Source organism: Octodon degus, unplaced genomic scaffold (assembly GCF_000260255.1).
Source record: "Octodon degus isolate 3935 unplaced genomic scaffold, OctDeg1.0 scaffold00011, whole genome shotgun sequence".
Taxonomy (NCBI): domain Eukaryota; kingdom Metazoa; phylum Chordata; class Mammalia; order Rodentia; family Octodontidae; genus Octodon; species Octodon degus.
The window spans coordinates 197,627-213,488 of NW_004524587.1; the positions used below are offsets into that span (position 1 = coordinate 197,627).

Here is a 15,862-nt window from a genome sequence, read left to right on the forward strand (position 1 = left end):
GCACCAGTGCCACCCACTTCTATTCTCCAAGTTCAAAGTCTGACTGAAGCAAAGACTCTCTTTCCAGGAGAGTCCTACAAAGCTGTCTGCACACTGTAAGGAGGGACTCAGACTGAAGCATGGCGGGACCCGGCCTCACCTCAGCTCCTCCTGGTGCTTTCCCACTGAGCCCGAGGATCTACAGCCAGGGTTTCAGAGCCAAACCCTGGAAACTGGCTTTGTGGTGTGGCCTGCAGACCATGTTAGAACCACGTAGGTGCTGGTTCAAAACACCGATGCGGTCCAGACGAGATCGAGAGACCTGGGCTGTGCCAGGGCGTGGGGGCCTGCAGCGCTTGTACACAGACAAGGCCTTGGGTCTCTGCATCCCCAGATATGGCCTTCGACCTTACCACCCACCCTGTGGTCCAACATGCTTTGCTAGGCCCAAGTCCATTTTCCAGCCCACTTCAGTTATTTTAGCCAAAACCACCCAGCGCAGCTCCCTCCTCCAGGAAGCCATCCTGGTGGCTCTGAGAGCGACTCGCTTCCTCTTCCGCCATCCTGCTCCCTTCTCTGCTGGGCACACGTGTCCAGGTCTGCCGGTGCAGGCATCGTTCAGCACGCACTGGCAGGGTGCGGTGGGCCCAGAGCCCCTGAGGGGCGTCCCAGTGTGCAGTGTGTGGTGACGCACATGGGCCTGGGGCCAGCGAGGCTAGGCTCGGTGCTGCTTGGCCACATTCCAGCCCGCTACCGTGGGGAGCTGACTTCACATCAGTCTGCCCCACTCCAAAGGAAGGCAGCTCTGACATAACTCGGGGAGTTCACAGTTGCCTCGAAGGCTTGTGTGCAGGCAGAGTGGCTGCAGGCATGAGCTGCCAGGGCAGCCTGTCACGGGGGCAGACGCCAACACAAGGATACAGTGGGGCTGTGGCTGGCTTCCTAACTCACACGTGTGAGCTCTCAGGTGGGCGTCCACCTGTCCCTGAGAACCCTGTTTTTCTGAGGAACACTGTGGCCACTCAGGGAAGCCTCTGGCTGTCATATCCAGGAAAGGAAACCAGCTCAAGGCCACAAGGCCACCGTAGGGTTGACAGGAGCCCCCAGCCAGCACCCTCTAAATCAAGGCGTCTGTGGTGTGGGCAGGCCTCCAGCCAGTGGGACCCAACCTTTGAGTTCACGGGCCTCACCGACACTTTTGGGGATCCCTACGTGCTCAGCCGTCCACACTCGTGAGGGACCCCTGAACTGTCCATGTGCCTGGTAACAAGGCGGCCCCAGTGGAGCCTGAGGAGGCCTCTGAGAAGTCTTCTCAAGACTAGCTGCTCCAACAGCTGCCTACAATGCTGAGACAGGGTTCTTGGGGCCAGGACTGTAGCCTGGGAGAGGCCCTGGGTTCCACTCCCTGCACCCCGAAAACGAACACAGGCTCACCTCTTGTCGAGGGTCTTCTGCGAACCTCTGAATCACATACTTCAGCTCCCTGGAAGAGATCAGATGGGTAGAATCAGCTGCAGGCCTGGGTGGAAGTGGGGGACTGAGGTGTGGAGCGGGACGGGGGTTCGGGTCCCAGAAGGAAGGGGCAGGTGGGGCAGATGAGTCAAAGCACAGCTGCGCTTCCTTGGCCACGCATCCCAGGAGCAGGAATGGGGGACTGAGGGCAGGCAGGGCAGAGAGGGTGGGCAGGACGGGCAGGAAGGAGGCTGGCTGAGGAGGGGTGGCCTCAGGATAGAGGTGGCCTCAGGACAGAGGCCGTGCATGCGGAGGTGAGGGTGTGGCCCGCTTACTCACTTGGTGAACTTCTCGTGTGCGAGAGCTCTGTGCCGGAAACAGAGGAAAGCAGTTAGCGGGGTGTGGAGGGCAGCCCAGGGCTCAGAGCACCCCTACCACTTCCAGACACCCCTGGGACCCAAGGAAGGAGGGGGCGTTGGAAAGGAAAGGCTGACGTTCTGTCCCAGTGCTCAGCTCCAAACAAAGGACTCGTCTGCAGTGGTGACAGAGCCGTAGGCTGCAGCCCCAAAGCCACCACCAGGCCCACACCTGTCAACAGCAGTGACCCCAAGGGCGGGGCTGTGTGCAGGGGCTCCAGGGACTCAGATGTGTTTGTTAATGATTCCACAATTAAGGCGAAGCCGTGCTAATTACCATTGCGCATGGGCAGGCAATTGGGGATCGTTCTGCCAAGCGAATGGCATCAGGGCCACTGTCAGGCGCATTCTGGGGTCTGTGGGGACAGTGGCTGCTACCAGTGACGCCACAGCCCTCTGGAGACCACAGCAGCTCCCAGGAGCTAGATTTTTCCAGTCTCCAGTCCTGAGGGGGCCATGAGGACTGGCAGGGCCAGCAAATAGGGCCATTACGGAGGGTAATGTCCCCTGCGAGGAGCTGCATTTCATAAACACAGGCTCGTTAATGGGCTCCGGAGAGAGGGAGAGAGCCACGCGCAGCCTCCCGAGGCTGCTGCTTCCCTGCCACAACAGAGCCCCTGAGGGAGGCGTATGTGCTGCCATCAGAGCTGCCAGGGTGAGGCCTGGGGTGCCACTGGTGACCAACGGTGGTGGAGTGAGTGTGAGCTAATGAGCGGGCCCGCCTTCGCCAGCCTTTGACTTTCACTGTCCCCCTTGGAAGTGGAAGTGTTGCCACTGTATTCCCATCTGCTGGGCAATAAAAGCTGCTATTTTGTAGCAGGGCTTGGGGGCAACACCTGTAACCCCAGCACTGGGGGGAGGGGGACAGGCAGCAGCATCACTACGCTTTTTTTTTTTTAAGTGGTACCAGAGATTGAACTCAGGACCTTGCACTTGCCAGGCAAGCACTTACTCCACTGAACTATCTCTGCCGCCCCGTCCATCATCACTGTGATTTGAAGGCCATCCTGAGCTACCCAGTGAGTTGGAGTCAGCCCTAAATATTTAAGAGACCCTGTCTCAGAACAACAGCACAAAAACTGCTACCCTGACTGTACTCTGCTGTGTTCTGAGCTGAGAGTCCTCCATAGGAGCTGGTGAGGCCTGAGGCCACCCTGTTGTCGTGTCCCCAGTTCTGACAGAGAGAGAGAGAGAGAGAGAGAGAGAGAGAGAGAGAGAGAGAGACAGACAGACAGACAGACAGACAGACAGACAGACACAGACAGCACTGGGTCTCAGGGAGGTAACTGAGCCCTGCGTCTTTTGGCCCCAGGCCCCAGCCTTCTTACTGTGACTCGGTGTGTCCCTAGAAGTGGCAGCACCACCCCCAACTTAACTCACAGGCCCTGGGGCCCCGTGCACACTTACTCTTTGGGGAATGGAATGGGTTGAAGCAGGCTGGCCAGTGATGGTCTCCAGTCGTCGTAGTCCGACCTGGGATGAGGAAGGACAGTGACGGTGAGGTGTGGCCAGTGGCTGGGCAGCAGATAGGATCCACTGCCCCACCCATTTCAGTTTGGGTCCTACGTCCTGAGTGTGAGTCTCCAGACAGAACAGCCCAGGCTACGGGATGGCAGCCAGGATCAGCTAGGTCTCACCCTCCAGGATTACACCTTCCTTAGCCTCGCACAAGGTTCCACCATCATTTTCCATTTCCTCTTTGGTCTCCCTGGGGAAACCATGGGCTGACCTGTCCCCTGACTCTAAATCCACATGCTGATCGGCCAGGTCCTGGAATCTCCCAATGTGAGTGTATTTGGAAAGGACCCTAAAGAGGCCAAACAACACCATTATGATGGGTGCTGGCCCAGTGTGATCAACGCCCTCATAAAAAGGAGGAATTTAAGCTGGTGTGGAAGTGCACATCTATGATCCCAGCACTTAGGAGGCTGAGGCAGGAGGATCGCCTCCAGCTGGAGGCCAACTGGGCGACATGGTAAGTTCAAGCGCTAGGATTATAGGCATTAGCTACCTTGGCGGGTGCTACAGATTGACCCATGGGAGAGGAGAGCCACATGCTGCTTATTTGAAGCTCGGATCAGAGCCGGGGAGATGGCTCAGTGGAATAAGCGCTTCCCTGGCAAGCGCAAGGGCCTGAGTTCAATCCCCGATTCTGCAAAAATAAATAAACACTCCAGATGCACTGGCGACTGTTACTTCTGCTTTTCTCTTTCTACACTGATGCAAACAGCAGTCTCAGCAGTACGAAGAGTAGTGAAAACTCCAAGCTAGCCCCAATTTCATCAGCACCTCCTACCGGCGCGGTGTTTGCACGAGCTTCAGCCTCGGTGCATTTGTTCTGCAGAACATCACAGCGACGTGAACAGCATCAACCCGAGGTGGGCAGTACAGAAGCGCGAGGCCCAGAGAGGTGAAGCGGCTGTGCAAGCTCACAGCTCCGCAGACTGAGTCCAGTCCAGGCTTCTCTGGCTCAGACCCTTCACACCCACCTGGCTTAGAGCCTGCAGTGCAACGCCGAACAGCGGCTTGGGTAAGGGATCAGGTCAGATGAAGAGGCTTCTGCACAGCAGGGGAAGCTAAGCCAGCCAGAATGGGTGGCCAGCTACTCCCAGACAGCACTAATACCAGGAGACAAAAATAACTAGTTTTTTTCCTGGGGTCTCAGGACCTTGTGCTTGCCAGGCAGGCACTTAAGTCGCTGAGCTAAAAAACAACAACAACAAAAAAGTTAGACTCCTCCCAAAGCAAAGGCTTAGTCAAAACCCGGGCAGTGGAATGAGGAAAAACCTACGGCCAAGAAATACATGAAGAAACGGTTAGCACTGCTGGCCCTCAGAGAAACGCAAATCGGTTTCATTCCAGGAAGAAGGGCTATCACCAAAGAATCAAATAATGACAGGTGCTGGCGAGGCTGCAGGGGAAGCGGGACCCTTCCACAGTGCTGAGGGGATGGGGCGCGGCTGGCGCAGCCACTCTGGAAAGCAGTGTGCGGATCCCTCAAAACGCTGAGGGCAGGAACTGCACTTGACCCGGCTTTCCCCCCTCAGGTGTCCTGCCCCGGAAGTTAGACATCATACGGGATCCACGCACGCTTGTCTCTGTAGTGGCACAACCCGTAACAGCTCAGTCGTGGAAGTGGCCCTTGTATCCGCCGACGGATGGATGGATAAAGAAAATGCAGTGTTTACACACAACGGAGGACTACTCCGCCACCAAGAAAGGCAAAACTGGGCCGTCTGCAGGAACACAAGCGCACCCTGGGACCACAGCGCTTAGTGAAACAGATCAGACACGCAAGTTGAAATATCACATTGCTCCTCTTCCAGGGGGAACCCAACATAAAAATAAAGATCAAAATAAAAGAGATCCATCTTTTGCAAGCGGGAAGGGGACCAAAGGATGGAGGCAAGCGAGAAGGGGCAGGGAACAAGGATGGAGAAGTGCTGCGTGCATGCACCAGTGCCACATGGGCTGCGACCACTATGCACTGCAGACACAGACTACTAAATAATAAAAATTGGCAAGGGATTCAGCTAATCCAAGCAGGAGCAGGGGCCTGAGGTGGACCTCCTTTGCTCTATTTCACTCGACTTCCTGGAGGGCTTCCGGCCTAGGATGGCCAAGCACCGGGCAGAGGTGAGTTTCTCTCTTGCTCAACACAGCCACGCAGCCTGGGAGAGGCCAAACAGCGGCACCAGGGGGTCGCCAGAGCCACACCGCAGTGCTGGGTTAAGTCAGGCACACATGTCCCGCCCAGCCCAACTCGGGGAAGGCCCTGTCTGACAGTAGACCGTATCTGGTGGGAACAGTGGGGTCACTGAGCACCTGTGCGTGGGGACCTGTGTGCCAGGCCTGTGTCACCTCGTGGAAGCTCAGACACCTCCAGAAACCCCTAGTGCAGACCAGAAGAGCCAAGGAGCTGCCAGCCGACGACACTGTGCAGCCAGCACTCAAGGAGGCCATGGACGCATGAGATACGCTGTCACCTGAAGGACACAGCGGGACCCTGCAGCAGCACAGATGCTGAGAAGTCTCACCCTGGCACAGACAAGCTCAAGGCAGGGGGTGGCCTTGGGCTGGGACAGGAGGCTGGCACAGGGGTCTCCGCCCAGGGACCCCAAACCTGGTTCTCGGCCCTCCTGTACCAGAACAGAGACAGGCAGGAGCTTTGTCTCAAGTGACCGAGACAAGCCTGTTGTGTGTTCTTGGGTGCACATCTGTATGTGCTGAACCCTGGGCTTTTTTCTGGGGTCACCCTTTTCCCAGGGGAGCTGGCTGGCCTCCCCTGGGGAACTTCACCCTCTTCATTCAACATGCAGTGGGCTCATACAGCTTCCAGAAACCTAAGCGTGACAATGCCGCCATGTGCATTTGCACCACACTCCCTCCATCCCACTTCACAGACTGGGAGCCAGGGAGGGTGGGCCCAGGCCCTGCCTAAGGACAGCGGCTCACAGCTGCAGAGGAGAGCTGTTTCCTTGGGTCATAAGGGGCATGTACTAGTTTTCACCTAAAAAAAAGTTTGATCTAAGTAGAAATGTCATTAAGTACAGAAGTTGGAAGGGACTTTAAATCACCCATGATCAGAATGGGACTCAGAGGAGGCAGAATGGGGACTTCTGGGAACCCTTAGAAGCAGGACACAGCAGCCTCCAGAGGGGCCCTGCAGCTGGCATTTGGGACCCTCACGGGGGGACAGGAACCCTCGTGGTGAGTCTCACTGGTGGCTGCAGCACAGGCCCTGGTGCCTGGTGAGTCTTGGTCATGGCTATAGCCTTTGGCTATAGTGCTGTCCCCGCTGACCAATCTCGGCCCATCCTGGAAGAGGGCAGCAGGCAGGGTAGGGAGGCCCAGCTGTCCACAGGGGAAGTGAAGGAAGAAGGAGCCGGTGCTCCAAGCGAGGAGGAGGGGAGGAAGGCCGCCTGAGTGTCCTGCAGGGCTCTGCACCCGAACACTTCATCACGTTCACGGGGTCAGGCTGGCTTTAGAGCCACACCTTGAAGATGAGAGATGGAGGTGCAGAGAGGCGAAGACTTCTGCTGAAGGTCATGGAGTGGACAAGAGGACCCAACTGGGCTTTGTAGACACTGAGCCAGGGTCTCCCCCTGCAGCCTGCCCAACTAGAATCTAACCTGAGCTGTTCAGGGACAAGAGGCTGCCTGCCAGGCACACCCCCTGCTCCCTGCTTACTGGCTATCCTGGAAGCACTGGAAGGACCAAGTTCCCAGACAGCCTCAGTGTGTGGACAGGCACAGGGTGCACAAAGCCCGACCTTGGGGTCATCCTCAACCTGCTTCATTTGCTGCCTTCGTGCCAGCTCTGTCGGCGTTCACTGACCTCCAGTTCTCCAGAAAGCCTGTGTTTCTACGATGCCTCTGTGGCCTGGGAAGTAGCACTGTGAAGTTTCTGAACAGACCCACCCATCTGTCTGTCTTGTCAGTCCACCATCCACTGCCAATCTAGACATGCACTGCGACAAGATCCCACCTGCATCTCGGGGTGCTGGGTGCCAGGCACCGTGCATGGCCAGTGCTTTCCTTCACTCTCGGAGCAGCCTGGACAACTAGAACGTGTGGACGGGATCTTCCCTTACTGTACATCTGGGGAAACTGAGGCTGAGAAACAGACTTGTTTAAATTCATACAAACAGGGCCAGGAAGATAGCTCACCGTCGTCCTGAGCACCTTCCTAGGCAAGGGGAAGGACCTGGGTTTGATCCTAATACCACAAGGTGTGCTGGCCCCACCCCTGGGTGCAGTGAGCTGGCCACTGAGACCAGGTATGGTGGCACACGCCTGTAATCTCAGCACTGGGAAGTCTGAAACAGGAGGATCATGAGTCTGATCTGCATAGTGAGATCTTGTACCCAATACATAAAAATAAATAAATAAATAAATAAATAAACAGTAGAGCAGCAGGGATGGTTTGTACCGAGCTGGACCAGGTGTTTAAGCCACTGGAGGGGGTCCCAGTCTGGGCCCTGGGGGTGGGGCAGGCTAGGAGTGCAGGGTCCCTCAATCCACTAGACCCCAGGGCAATCAAAGTTCAAGGCCACTGCCCTAGACCCAGGGTCTCATCCAAACTCCTGCTCCACCTCAGTCTGTGGGAGTCAGTTTGCACACTCCTGAGCAGCCCTTTCCTCAGCTGGGGGTAGCACGGCACTCAGAGAGGAGATGCGAGGCACTCCCTGGCCCCCACACTCCAGGTTCTACTCAGCCTCCCAGCTACTAGGGCACCCCCAAACTGCTGCATTTCCAGGAAGATGCAAGGGGTGGGGGCTTCATCTAGCTGAAGTGCAGCCCATTGAGGCCTCTGCAAGAAAAGCAGCAGCCCTCAGGGTGTGTGGGCCGAGGGCAGAGGGCAGGCAGCATTGAACCCTGCCTGCTGGGCATGTGCAACACCTCGTGGTGAGTGTGTGCTGCGCTCAGGTGCCCTGAGAGAGCACTGGCTGTGCCCTGCGCTCACCCTGCCTGGCCCCTGGCCACATCCCCTCCTGCCCTGCCTGGCCCACAATGACTGTTTCTGTTGACCTGGACTCTCCACCCTTGCCCTTTTCAAGGGTCTCCAGGGCATTTTTAGTTTCTCCAGTAACTTTGCTTTTGTTGAGACAGGGTCATGCTGTATAGTTCAGGCATAGCTGGGCTCTAACTTGAATCGACCTTCTTGCCTCTGCCTTCCAAGCGCTAGGATTACAGGGGTGTGCCACCATGCCTAGTCTCAGTCGCTCTCAGTGCACCCCGGGGGGCAGAGCTGGCACAGCACATAGGGGATTGAGCCCTGGTCCCTAAAGGCAGACGCTTTAGTCTGCTGAGCTATCAGGCCGGCCCAAAAGCATTGATTTCTAATGATGCCAGGGCCATCCTGGGGGAATAGAGCAAGGACTCAGCACTGTGCCCTCAGATACCAGCCTGCACCCCTGAAAACAGCCCGCCCTCCCTGTTGGACAGAGGTGGCCCCGACATGCCTTGAGCCAATGCCTTGATTCCATGTGAAATCATTTTTCCCTTCACACGCAATACTGAAAAGAGCGGTTAGCTCACGACTACTTCGACCTGACGAGGCAGGCACTGGGAATCTCCAACAGTATGGGCACCCATTTCATGGACCAGGAAACCAAGGCCAGGAGCAACGCCGCTCACAGCTCCACAGCGGGCATGTCACACAGCCACTGCTCCTCAGGGCTCAGTGCAAGCGTCCATCCAGGACCACACTGAATGGCTGCCCTCATCCAGCATGTCAGACACGTGGCCCACCCCTATCGCAAGCTAGGAGGGGCACACCAGGACCTGAGCCCCGCCAGCTACAGCCGGATTGCCATTCCCAGGCCCCCTGCACTGCGGGGTGGTGTGTTTGCACCCGACTTGTCTGAGGTCCCCTGCAAGCCAGAGATCAAGTGGCCACCTGGGTTCAAGATGAGAAGCTCAGAGTGTGCCCAAGCTCCCGGAGGCTAGGAGGCTTCTGAAGGCAGAAGGCCCGCCATGCAGAACTCCAGCCCCGTTCCACAGGAGCCACTCTCCGAGCTCTAGGACCCAGGCCGGGACCCCCCCCCCCCACGTCCCAGCAGCTGGGCCAGTGGTAGGCAGGAGGGCTGGAGACCCCAGCAGCAGAACAAAGCCCTCATCCCTGAGCATGTTTGTGTGTATCGACTACACGGCAAGCTCCAACCCTGAGCACTGGGTGAGAATTATGCGCGGGACTCACAGCAGAAGCCTGGGTGTTCCTGGTGTTGACAAGTGAGGTGCAAGGTGTGGGGGAGCCAGCTTCACCCCCAGTAAGGAGCCCTCTCTAGGATTCCGGGTGTCCAGCAGGGCCCTGCTGCAGGGCCATGTGATACCCCAGGAAGGGGTGGATTCTTCCTGCCTGGAGGAAGTCAGAGCAGAGACAAGTTCCACCCTACCCTGAGCTTGGTGTCAGTGTTGGTGGCCTTGTCTTCACCTGGCCCCTGTTGCTGGGACCAGGAGACTAGCATGAATCTCACCCTTTCCTATCGGGGGCAACGCAGGGCAAAGGAAGCTTTTTGCGAAGGCACTTCCATGTTCCCCTGCAAGCCACAGGAAGCTGCTGTGCGGCTGAGTGACACTTGGGTGCCTGCACATGTGGACGTGAGTGTACACCTTCAGACCCCACACCCTTGCTGTACACACAGGGCCATTTTGGGCACCTCCCTACCCACTGGCTGGCAGGGGGCTGGCACGACTACAATAGAGGATGAGGAGACGTGAGGCCTCAGGGAACCTGTGCTCACTAGCTGACCAGGGCGGGGCCCTCCTCCTGGGCTAGTGGTTTTAGGGTCAGGTATACACAACAATGCAGCCATGCTGAGGCTCTGGGGTAAGCAGCAGCCACAGCAGGGGCAGGGTCCCTGCGCATGGACTGGGCTCCGTTCTGAAAGTGGGGCTCTGAGCCAGGAGGGAGGGGGTGTTGCTGAGGGTCTCCAAAACCAGGCCTGCCCATGGAACCAGAGGTCAGTGAAGGCCCAGCAGCATGGCTGACAAGGCTGCTAGAGTGGGGGGAGGGCCTTGAGACACACTGGAGGCAGCTTGGAAAGCACCCCAGGGCAAGGACAAAGCCTCCCATGCCAGTGAGGTTCAGGAGCAGTGGAGATGGGTGCCCAGCTCCCAGCTTGGAAACAGCTCCACCCAGGCCAGAGGGGACTGCTCCCCCTCCCACAGGACACCACCTGCACTGAGCATCCCTGGCTGAAGGCACCTGGGCCTCGGCCCTGCACATACAAACTGAGTGTGCACAGTGACCACACAGGCGGCCCGCCCGCACAGGGGTGTAGGTGAACACAGCCTCATCCACCTGCAGCAGCATTCCACCGTCACCAGGCAGGGGACTGGCCTTCCATGTGACTCTGGGATCTCTAAACAACTCACTCCACACCCAACTGCCACACAAGCACACAGGGTGCATGGCTCAGACAGGACGAGCTCAGTCATGCAAACACACACACACACTCATGCACAAGCCAGTTTGAATGCCTAGACATACACATGCCTGAGCACTCACACACACAGCAGTCAAAACAGACACACTGTCCACTACAGAAAAATTCACACGTGTCCACACCCACCACAGCCACACACAGACACAAAGTCATGCGCAAGCTCAAAATAAACGCGTGAATACAGTATAATGTGCTGAAACTCATGGGTGTCTGACACCCCAGCAGATGCACGGACACACTCAAGGTCCCCAAGTGCACACATACATACAAAGCCCTGCACACATTCCTTGTGCCCTTCTACACACTCACAGGACATATGTTCCTAGCAGCTCACATACAGCTGCTGTGCACATTTGTGTATGAACTCCTGCCCCATGTATGTATTCTGCCCAGCCACACCCAAACCTGCCCACCCACATGAGACCCCTGCCAGGGACACACAGGGCACTCACAGCAGCTTCAGGATCTCCACGTAGCAGCCCAGTGTGCGGTCGGCCTGTGGACCCAGCTCGATGCTCATGGTGCTGCAGGCCGGGCTGACCATGAGGCAGTCGATGAGGTTGGGCTCACTGTCGTTGCCCGTGCTGGCCGTCAGCGCTGGCTTGGCAGTGCTGGTGCGCTCCACCTCCACGTGGATCTCACTGGAGGCCACAACCACTGACTTGAGCCGTGCCTCGGACAGCGTGGCTTCCTGAGACACCAGGTCCGGGCTGGGGTGCAGAAGGCGCAGAGGTAAGGTGGGCTTCCGGTCGCATGGCTGCTGGCAGCCGTTCCGGATCTCCTTCAGGCTCGGGGAGTTGTCACGGCTGGGGAAGGAGGAGAAGGAGCTTTAGAAGGGCCACTAAACCACAGCCATGGCTTTGTGTGGGCTCATGATATGGGGGACCAGAGTGCCTAACCTCCCCCGGTCCTCCCCCACCACCATGACGATGGAGACAAAGGGTCACTCTGGGACCCGTGCTCTGGAGGGAAGAAAGGGAGGCTCGCCAACTGAGTGTCCACTCGACGTGCTGTAGGGGCTCAGGACCATCTGCAGGATGGAAGAGGGCAGACTCTTCACTGCCCGGCGCCTCCCCGGCCTCCTCCTGGCCTCCCCACGCCCCTACCTGTGCGTCCGCATCTGGCTGTCCCCTCATTTCCACAGTGTTTCCCAGGCCCAGGCTCTGCTGCCCGACCAGCCAGATGAGCACTCCCACCCTCACCTGGGACCCCACCCAAAGTCCCCAAAGAGCAATGCCCATCTGGTCCTACAGACCGAAAGCTCTCCTTCACCCCGCCCTCCCCCCGGGAGGACCTTGGCCCAACGGTATCTACAGCGCTTGCCTGGGTGTCACTAGGTGTCAACTGAGGCAACAGCTCTAGGATATCATTAATGTCACATCTGTTTGGAAAACCATGACATGGGGCCTCTTTCCTGCAGGACTTGTCTGAGTCTTGCCCTGGTTCAAGACCCTCCTCTCTCCGAGTGCGCTCCAGGCAGGTCCATCCTATTGGCCAGGGAGAGTCAGCAGTGTTTCCAGGGATAGCCTCCAGCCACCACTTTGGGCAGGAGATGCTTCCAGGGTGGAAGAGCCTGGCCCCCAGTCAATGGCTCATTCATGGGTCTAGGGAGTAGAGATCTGAAACCGGAATGCTGACTGCAAGCCCAGGCTGCTCCCACTAGGATACCTTGCAAGATGCCCTAGAGCCCTGTACAGGTCCCTTCCTTCAGGAAGTCTCCCTTGATTTCTTCTTCCAGCCCCCGGCACCCTCCCTGCTCCTGAGCTAATGTACAGCTCTGCACCATGGCTGGACCTGACTCCCAGGGCACACCTGCAAAACCAAGTTCACTGAGCTGGGTGCAGCCTGGGCTCAAGCAATGGCCAAGCTTCCCACGTGTGTGGCTAGACTGTGGCCACTCCCTGCCCCCACGACTCTGGGAATCATGGTGTGATTAGAAACAGCTGCTGGTCCACGACTGTCCTACATGTGCCACACGTGGGAACCCTGGGTCCCATGCTGGCCTAGAGCTTATGCATGGCAGCTCCAGGTCTGTGTGCAGAACTCGCACCCAATACATAGCAGCGTCTGAATTTATCTCATCTCTGCCATGAGCCAGGGCCAAGTGGAGCCCACCAAGGGTGTTTAATAAATACAATTTAAAAATTTGCGGGGGCGGGGGTGGGACTCAACCCACTGGCCAACGTCCAAGCATTTTATGGTTGATGGAAAACTGCGTGTGGTCCGTAGGGGGCAGGGCGACCTGAGTCTCTCCTTCGGTTCGGACTTAATTTGCTCCTGAATGCTCCACACTCCATTTCCCGATGTTTGCCTTTGCTGGGATTTAGGAGTGGATTTTCAAGGCTGTTTGGCTCCGATTGGTGATTTTCCAGAGAGCCAGGCTAACCTGGGTCAAGCTGTCTGTGCTGCTGCCTATGAGTACATCGTGTGCCCTCCAGAGCCCTGTGGACGGCCGCAGGACAGCACGGCTCTATCAGGAGGAACTGACCAATGGGCACGGGAGCTGAGTCCAGGAAACATCTTGGCAGCATCAGGCTGCCGGGGTGATGGCTCAGAGGGACTGGTGGCATCAGCTGGGCCCCAGGCATGGGCCTGGGTACTCTCCCCTACGGCCACACTAACCCCACCAGCCCATCCTCCACCCAGCAGCTGCCCAAGGAGCCAGGAACTGAAATTGCAGCTGGTCCCTCCCCAACTCCAAATCCTCCGTGAGCCCGTAACGTTCTCAGAACAGAAATTCTGCACTGAAGCAGCCCAGGCCCAAACTCAAGGTGTTCACACCAATTCCTGCCGTGCCTTCACCCTCAGCGTGCGGCAGAATCAGCTACACAACTGAAGGATGCAGGTGCCCAGGCCCACGTCCCAGGAGCCTGCGTTTGAAAGCAGCAGTCTGGGTGGTTCTGAAGCTTTCAGCTGGAAAAAGGATAGTAAGCGCTGGTAACTCCATTTCTTTTTTGCAGGCAAGGTTCCCTCTGTCTGGACCACAGTAGGAGATGTCAGTTTAAATGTCACCTCCTCCCTAAAGGACCCTTCTGGGATGGTTAATTTTGAGTATCAATTTGATTGGATTGGGAGCCACCTAGGGAATCAGTAAAGCATGCTTCTGGGTGTGTCTGTGGTGTTTCCAGAGACGACTGGTATGTGGGATGGCAAACTGGGTGAGGAGACTTTCCCCGGATGTTGGCAGCACCATCCAATGGGGTGGGGCTTGAGGGACATAACAGGAAGGAGGAGCAAGTCTCTTAGAATGTCATCACCCTTGCTGTCTACAGTTCTGCTCACCACCTGGTCACCACCAGGACGTCCTGTCTCACTGTAGCCCAAGGGACTAGGGACTGCACCTCTGCGACTGTGAACCAAAACACACATTTCCTCCTTTAAACTGCTGATGTGGGCCATTTTATCACAGCTGAGAAGCTGGTGAATACATCTTCCTGACCTCCCACTAGGACAGGAGCTCTCAACTCTGGCCATAGGAGTACAAAGAAACAAAGCAATGAAGGATCAAGAAATGCTAGGGCCATCCACTTAAATCAGAGTGGCAGGGGGCGGAGCCAGCATCCTTCCTTTCTTTTTTCTACAGCCACTACCCCCTCTGCAAGGGCAGGCGTCAGACCACACAGAGTTCTGCGCTCCCATGTGGGAGGCTGCAGGGCCAGCCTCGAGGCCAGCCCTGGTGCCCACATACACAACACACACATGCACATGTGTGCATACTTTGCAAGTACATCTGCACTACACCTGTCCAACAACAGCACTCTCAACTCGCTGCCTCGAAGTGCAGAGCTTACCTCTCGCATGCTCACGCACACATATCCAGCTGCTGCACCAGTTCCCAAGGCCCAGGCACCACGCAGCCACGGGTGCTGACTTGGTGCCTGCTTTGTACACAGTGTCCCTGGCAGGGCACTGGCAGCAGCTACTCTACCTCCCCAGCCTGGAGGTTCTTGCTGACTCGTCTCCACCTGTGCCCTCCCAGCAGTGGCAGTGACTGACCTGTTGATAAACTCTTCATAGCAGGAGTAGATGGCAGCCAGGCACACAGCTACCAGGTTGGGCAGGACCCGAGGGTGGGGGCAGTGCCCTGTGGGGCCATGCATGCTGGAAAAGAGCAGAAGGCGGTGAGAGGCTGCACTTGGAGGGTCCAAAGGCACCCACCTCTGCAGTACAGCCCAAGGGGCCTGGGGAGCTTCGTGTACCCGGTGCTACTGGGCCATGGCCCCAGGCTGCCCCAGTGCAGGTGGCAGGGGCCCAGCTGCGCAGCCCAGCAAGCTACTGAGATACCGCCCCAGTGTCCCAGGCCACAACACAGGGAATTAGTGTCCTCTTCAACAGTGACAATGAGGCTCTAGTCCTTGGAAAACCTCAGCACACAGTGGCTGGCTGCTGGGAGGGGGCTTCTGGAGTAATTGTCCATGATGCTGTTTATTATGGTCATATAAGCTCATTGAAGCGTGGGGTCTGGGGTGGTCACAGAGTCCTCACCGTGCCAGCTGTGTTCATCTGCTGCAGTCTCCTATCCGTGGAACAGGCTGTTCTGGGCTTGGGATGACACTTGAAACCTTTCTGGGAAACCCTGACTGTCACTAAGACACTCTAGCTTGACAAAAGGCTACAAACCAAGCCTGGAGACCCTGAAGTCACCAAGGCTACAGAAACGCATCCACAGACTGCAGATCCAAGGCCTTGCTGGGTGGGATTCAGGTGTTTTTTCAGAAATCCACAGAACTGGTCTGACCAGGTGACTTAGATTTTCTTAAAAAGCAAGAAGAGTTTAGCACCAAGGACAGTGAACCTGTACACCACTCCTGCACCAAGCTTAGCATCTCACCGGATTCTCAAACTAGCTAGATGAAGCGAGGGGACCAGGAGCCTCATTTTATAGATGGGGAAACTGAGACACAGGCCAAAGATTAAAAGATAAAAAATCAGTGTTAACAAGTCCCAAACACTAGAAGCGAGGAAGAACAAGAGTTTTTGGCTGCCTCATGGCCCAGTTTGGGAGGATGATGCTCGAGTCCTGGTGTCAACCCTGGGGGCCACCAGTGTGGACCCCTTCCCCAAC

The 15,862-nt window shown here is 57.0% G+C and overlaps 1 protein-coding gene across 2 annotated transcripts in view; it reads right to left on the reverse strand.

Moving 5' to 3' along the window:
• Positions 1 to 15,862, reverse strand: part of Cmip (c-Maf inducing protein) — a 190,752-nt gene that overhangs the window by 11,461 nt on the left and 163,429 nt on the right. For both annotated transcript variants that reach the window (XM_004625758.2, XM_023709149.1), the window contains exons 9-13: positions 14,794 to 14,898; positions 11,250 to 11,603; positions 3,255 to 3,320; positions 1,771 to 1,797; positions 1,414 to 1,462 (exon numbers count right to left, since the gene is read on the reverse strand). In XM_004625758.2, coding sequence (XP_004625815.1) covers positions 1,414 to 1,462; positions 1,771 to 1,797; positions 3,255 to 3,320; positions 11,250 to 11,603; positions 14,794 to 14,898 — 601 coding nt within the window. The remainder of the gene's footprint in view (positions 1 to 1,413; positions 1,463 to 1,770; positions 1,798 to 3,254; positions 3,321 to 11,249; positions 11,604 to 14,793; positions 14,899 to 15,862) is intronic.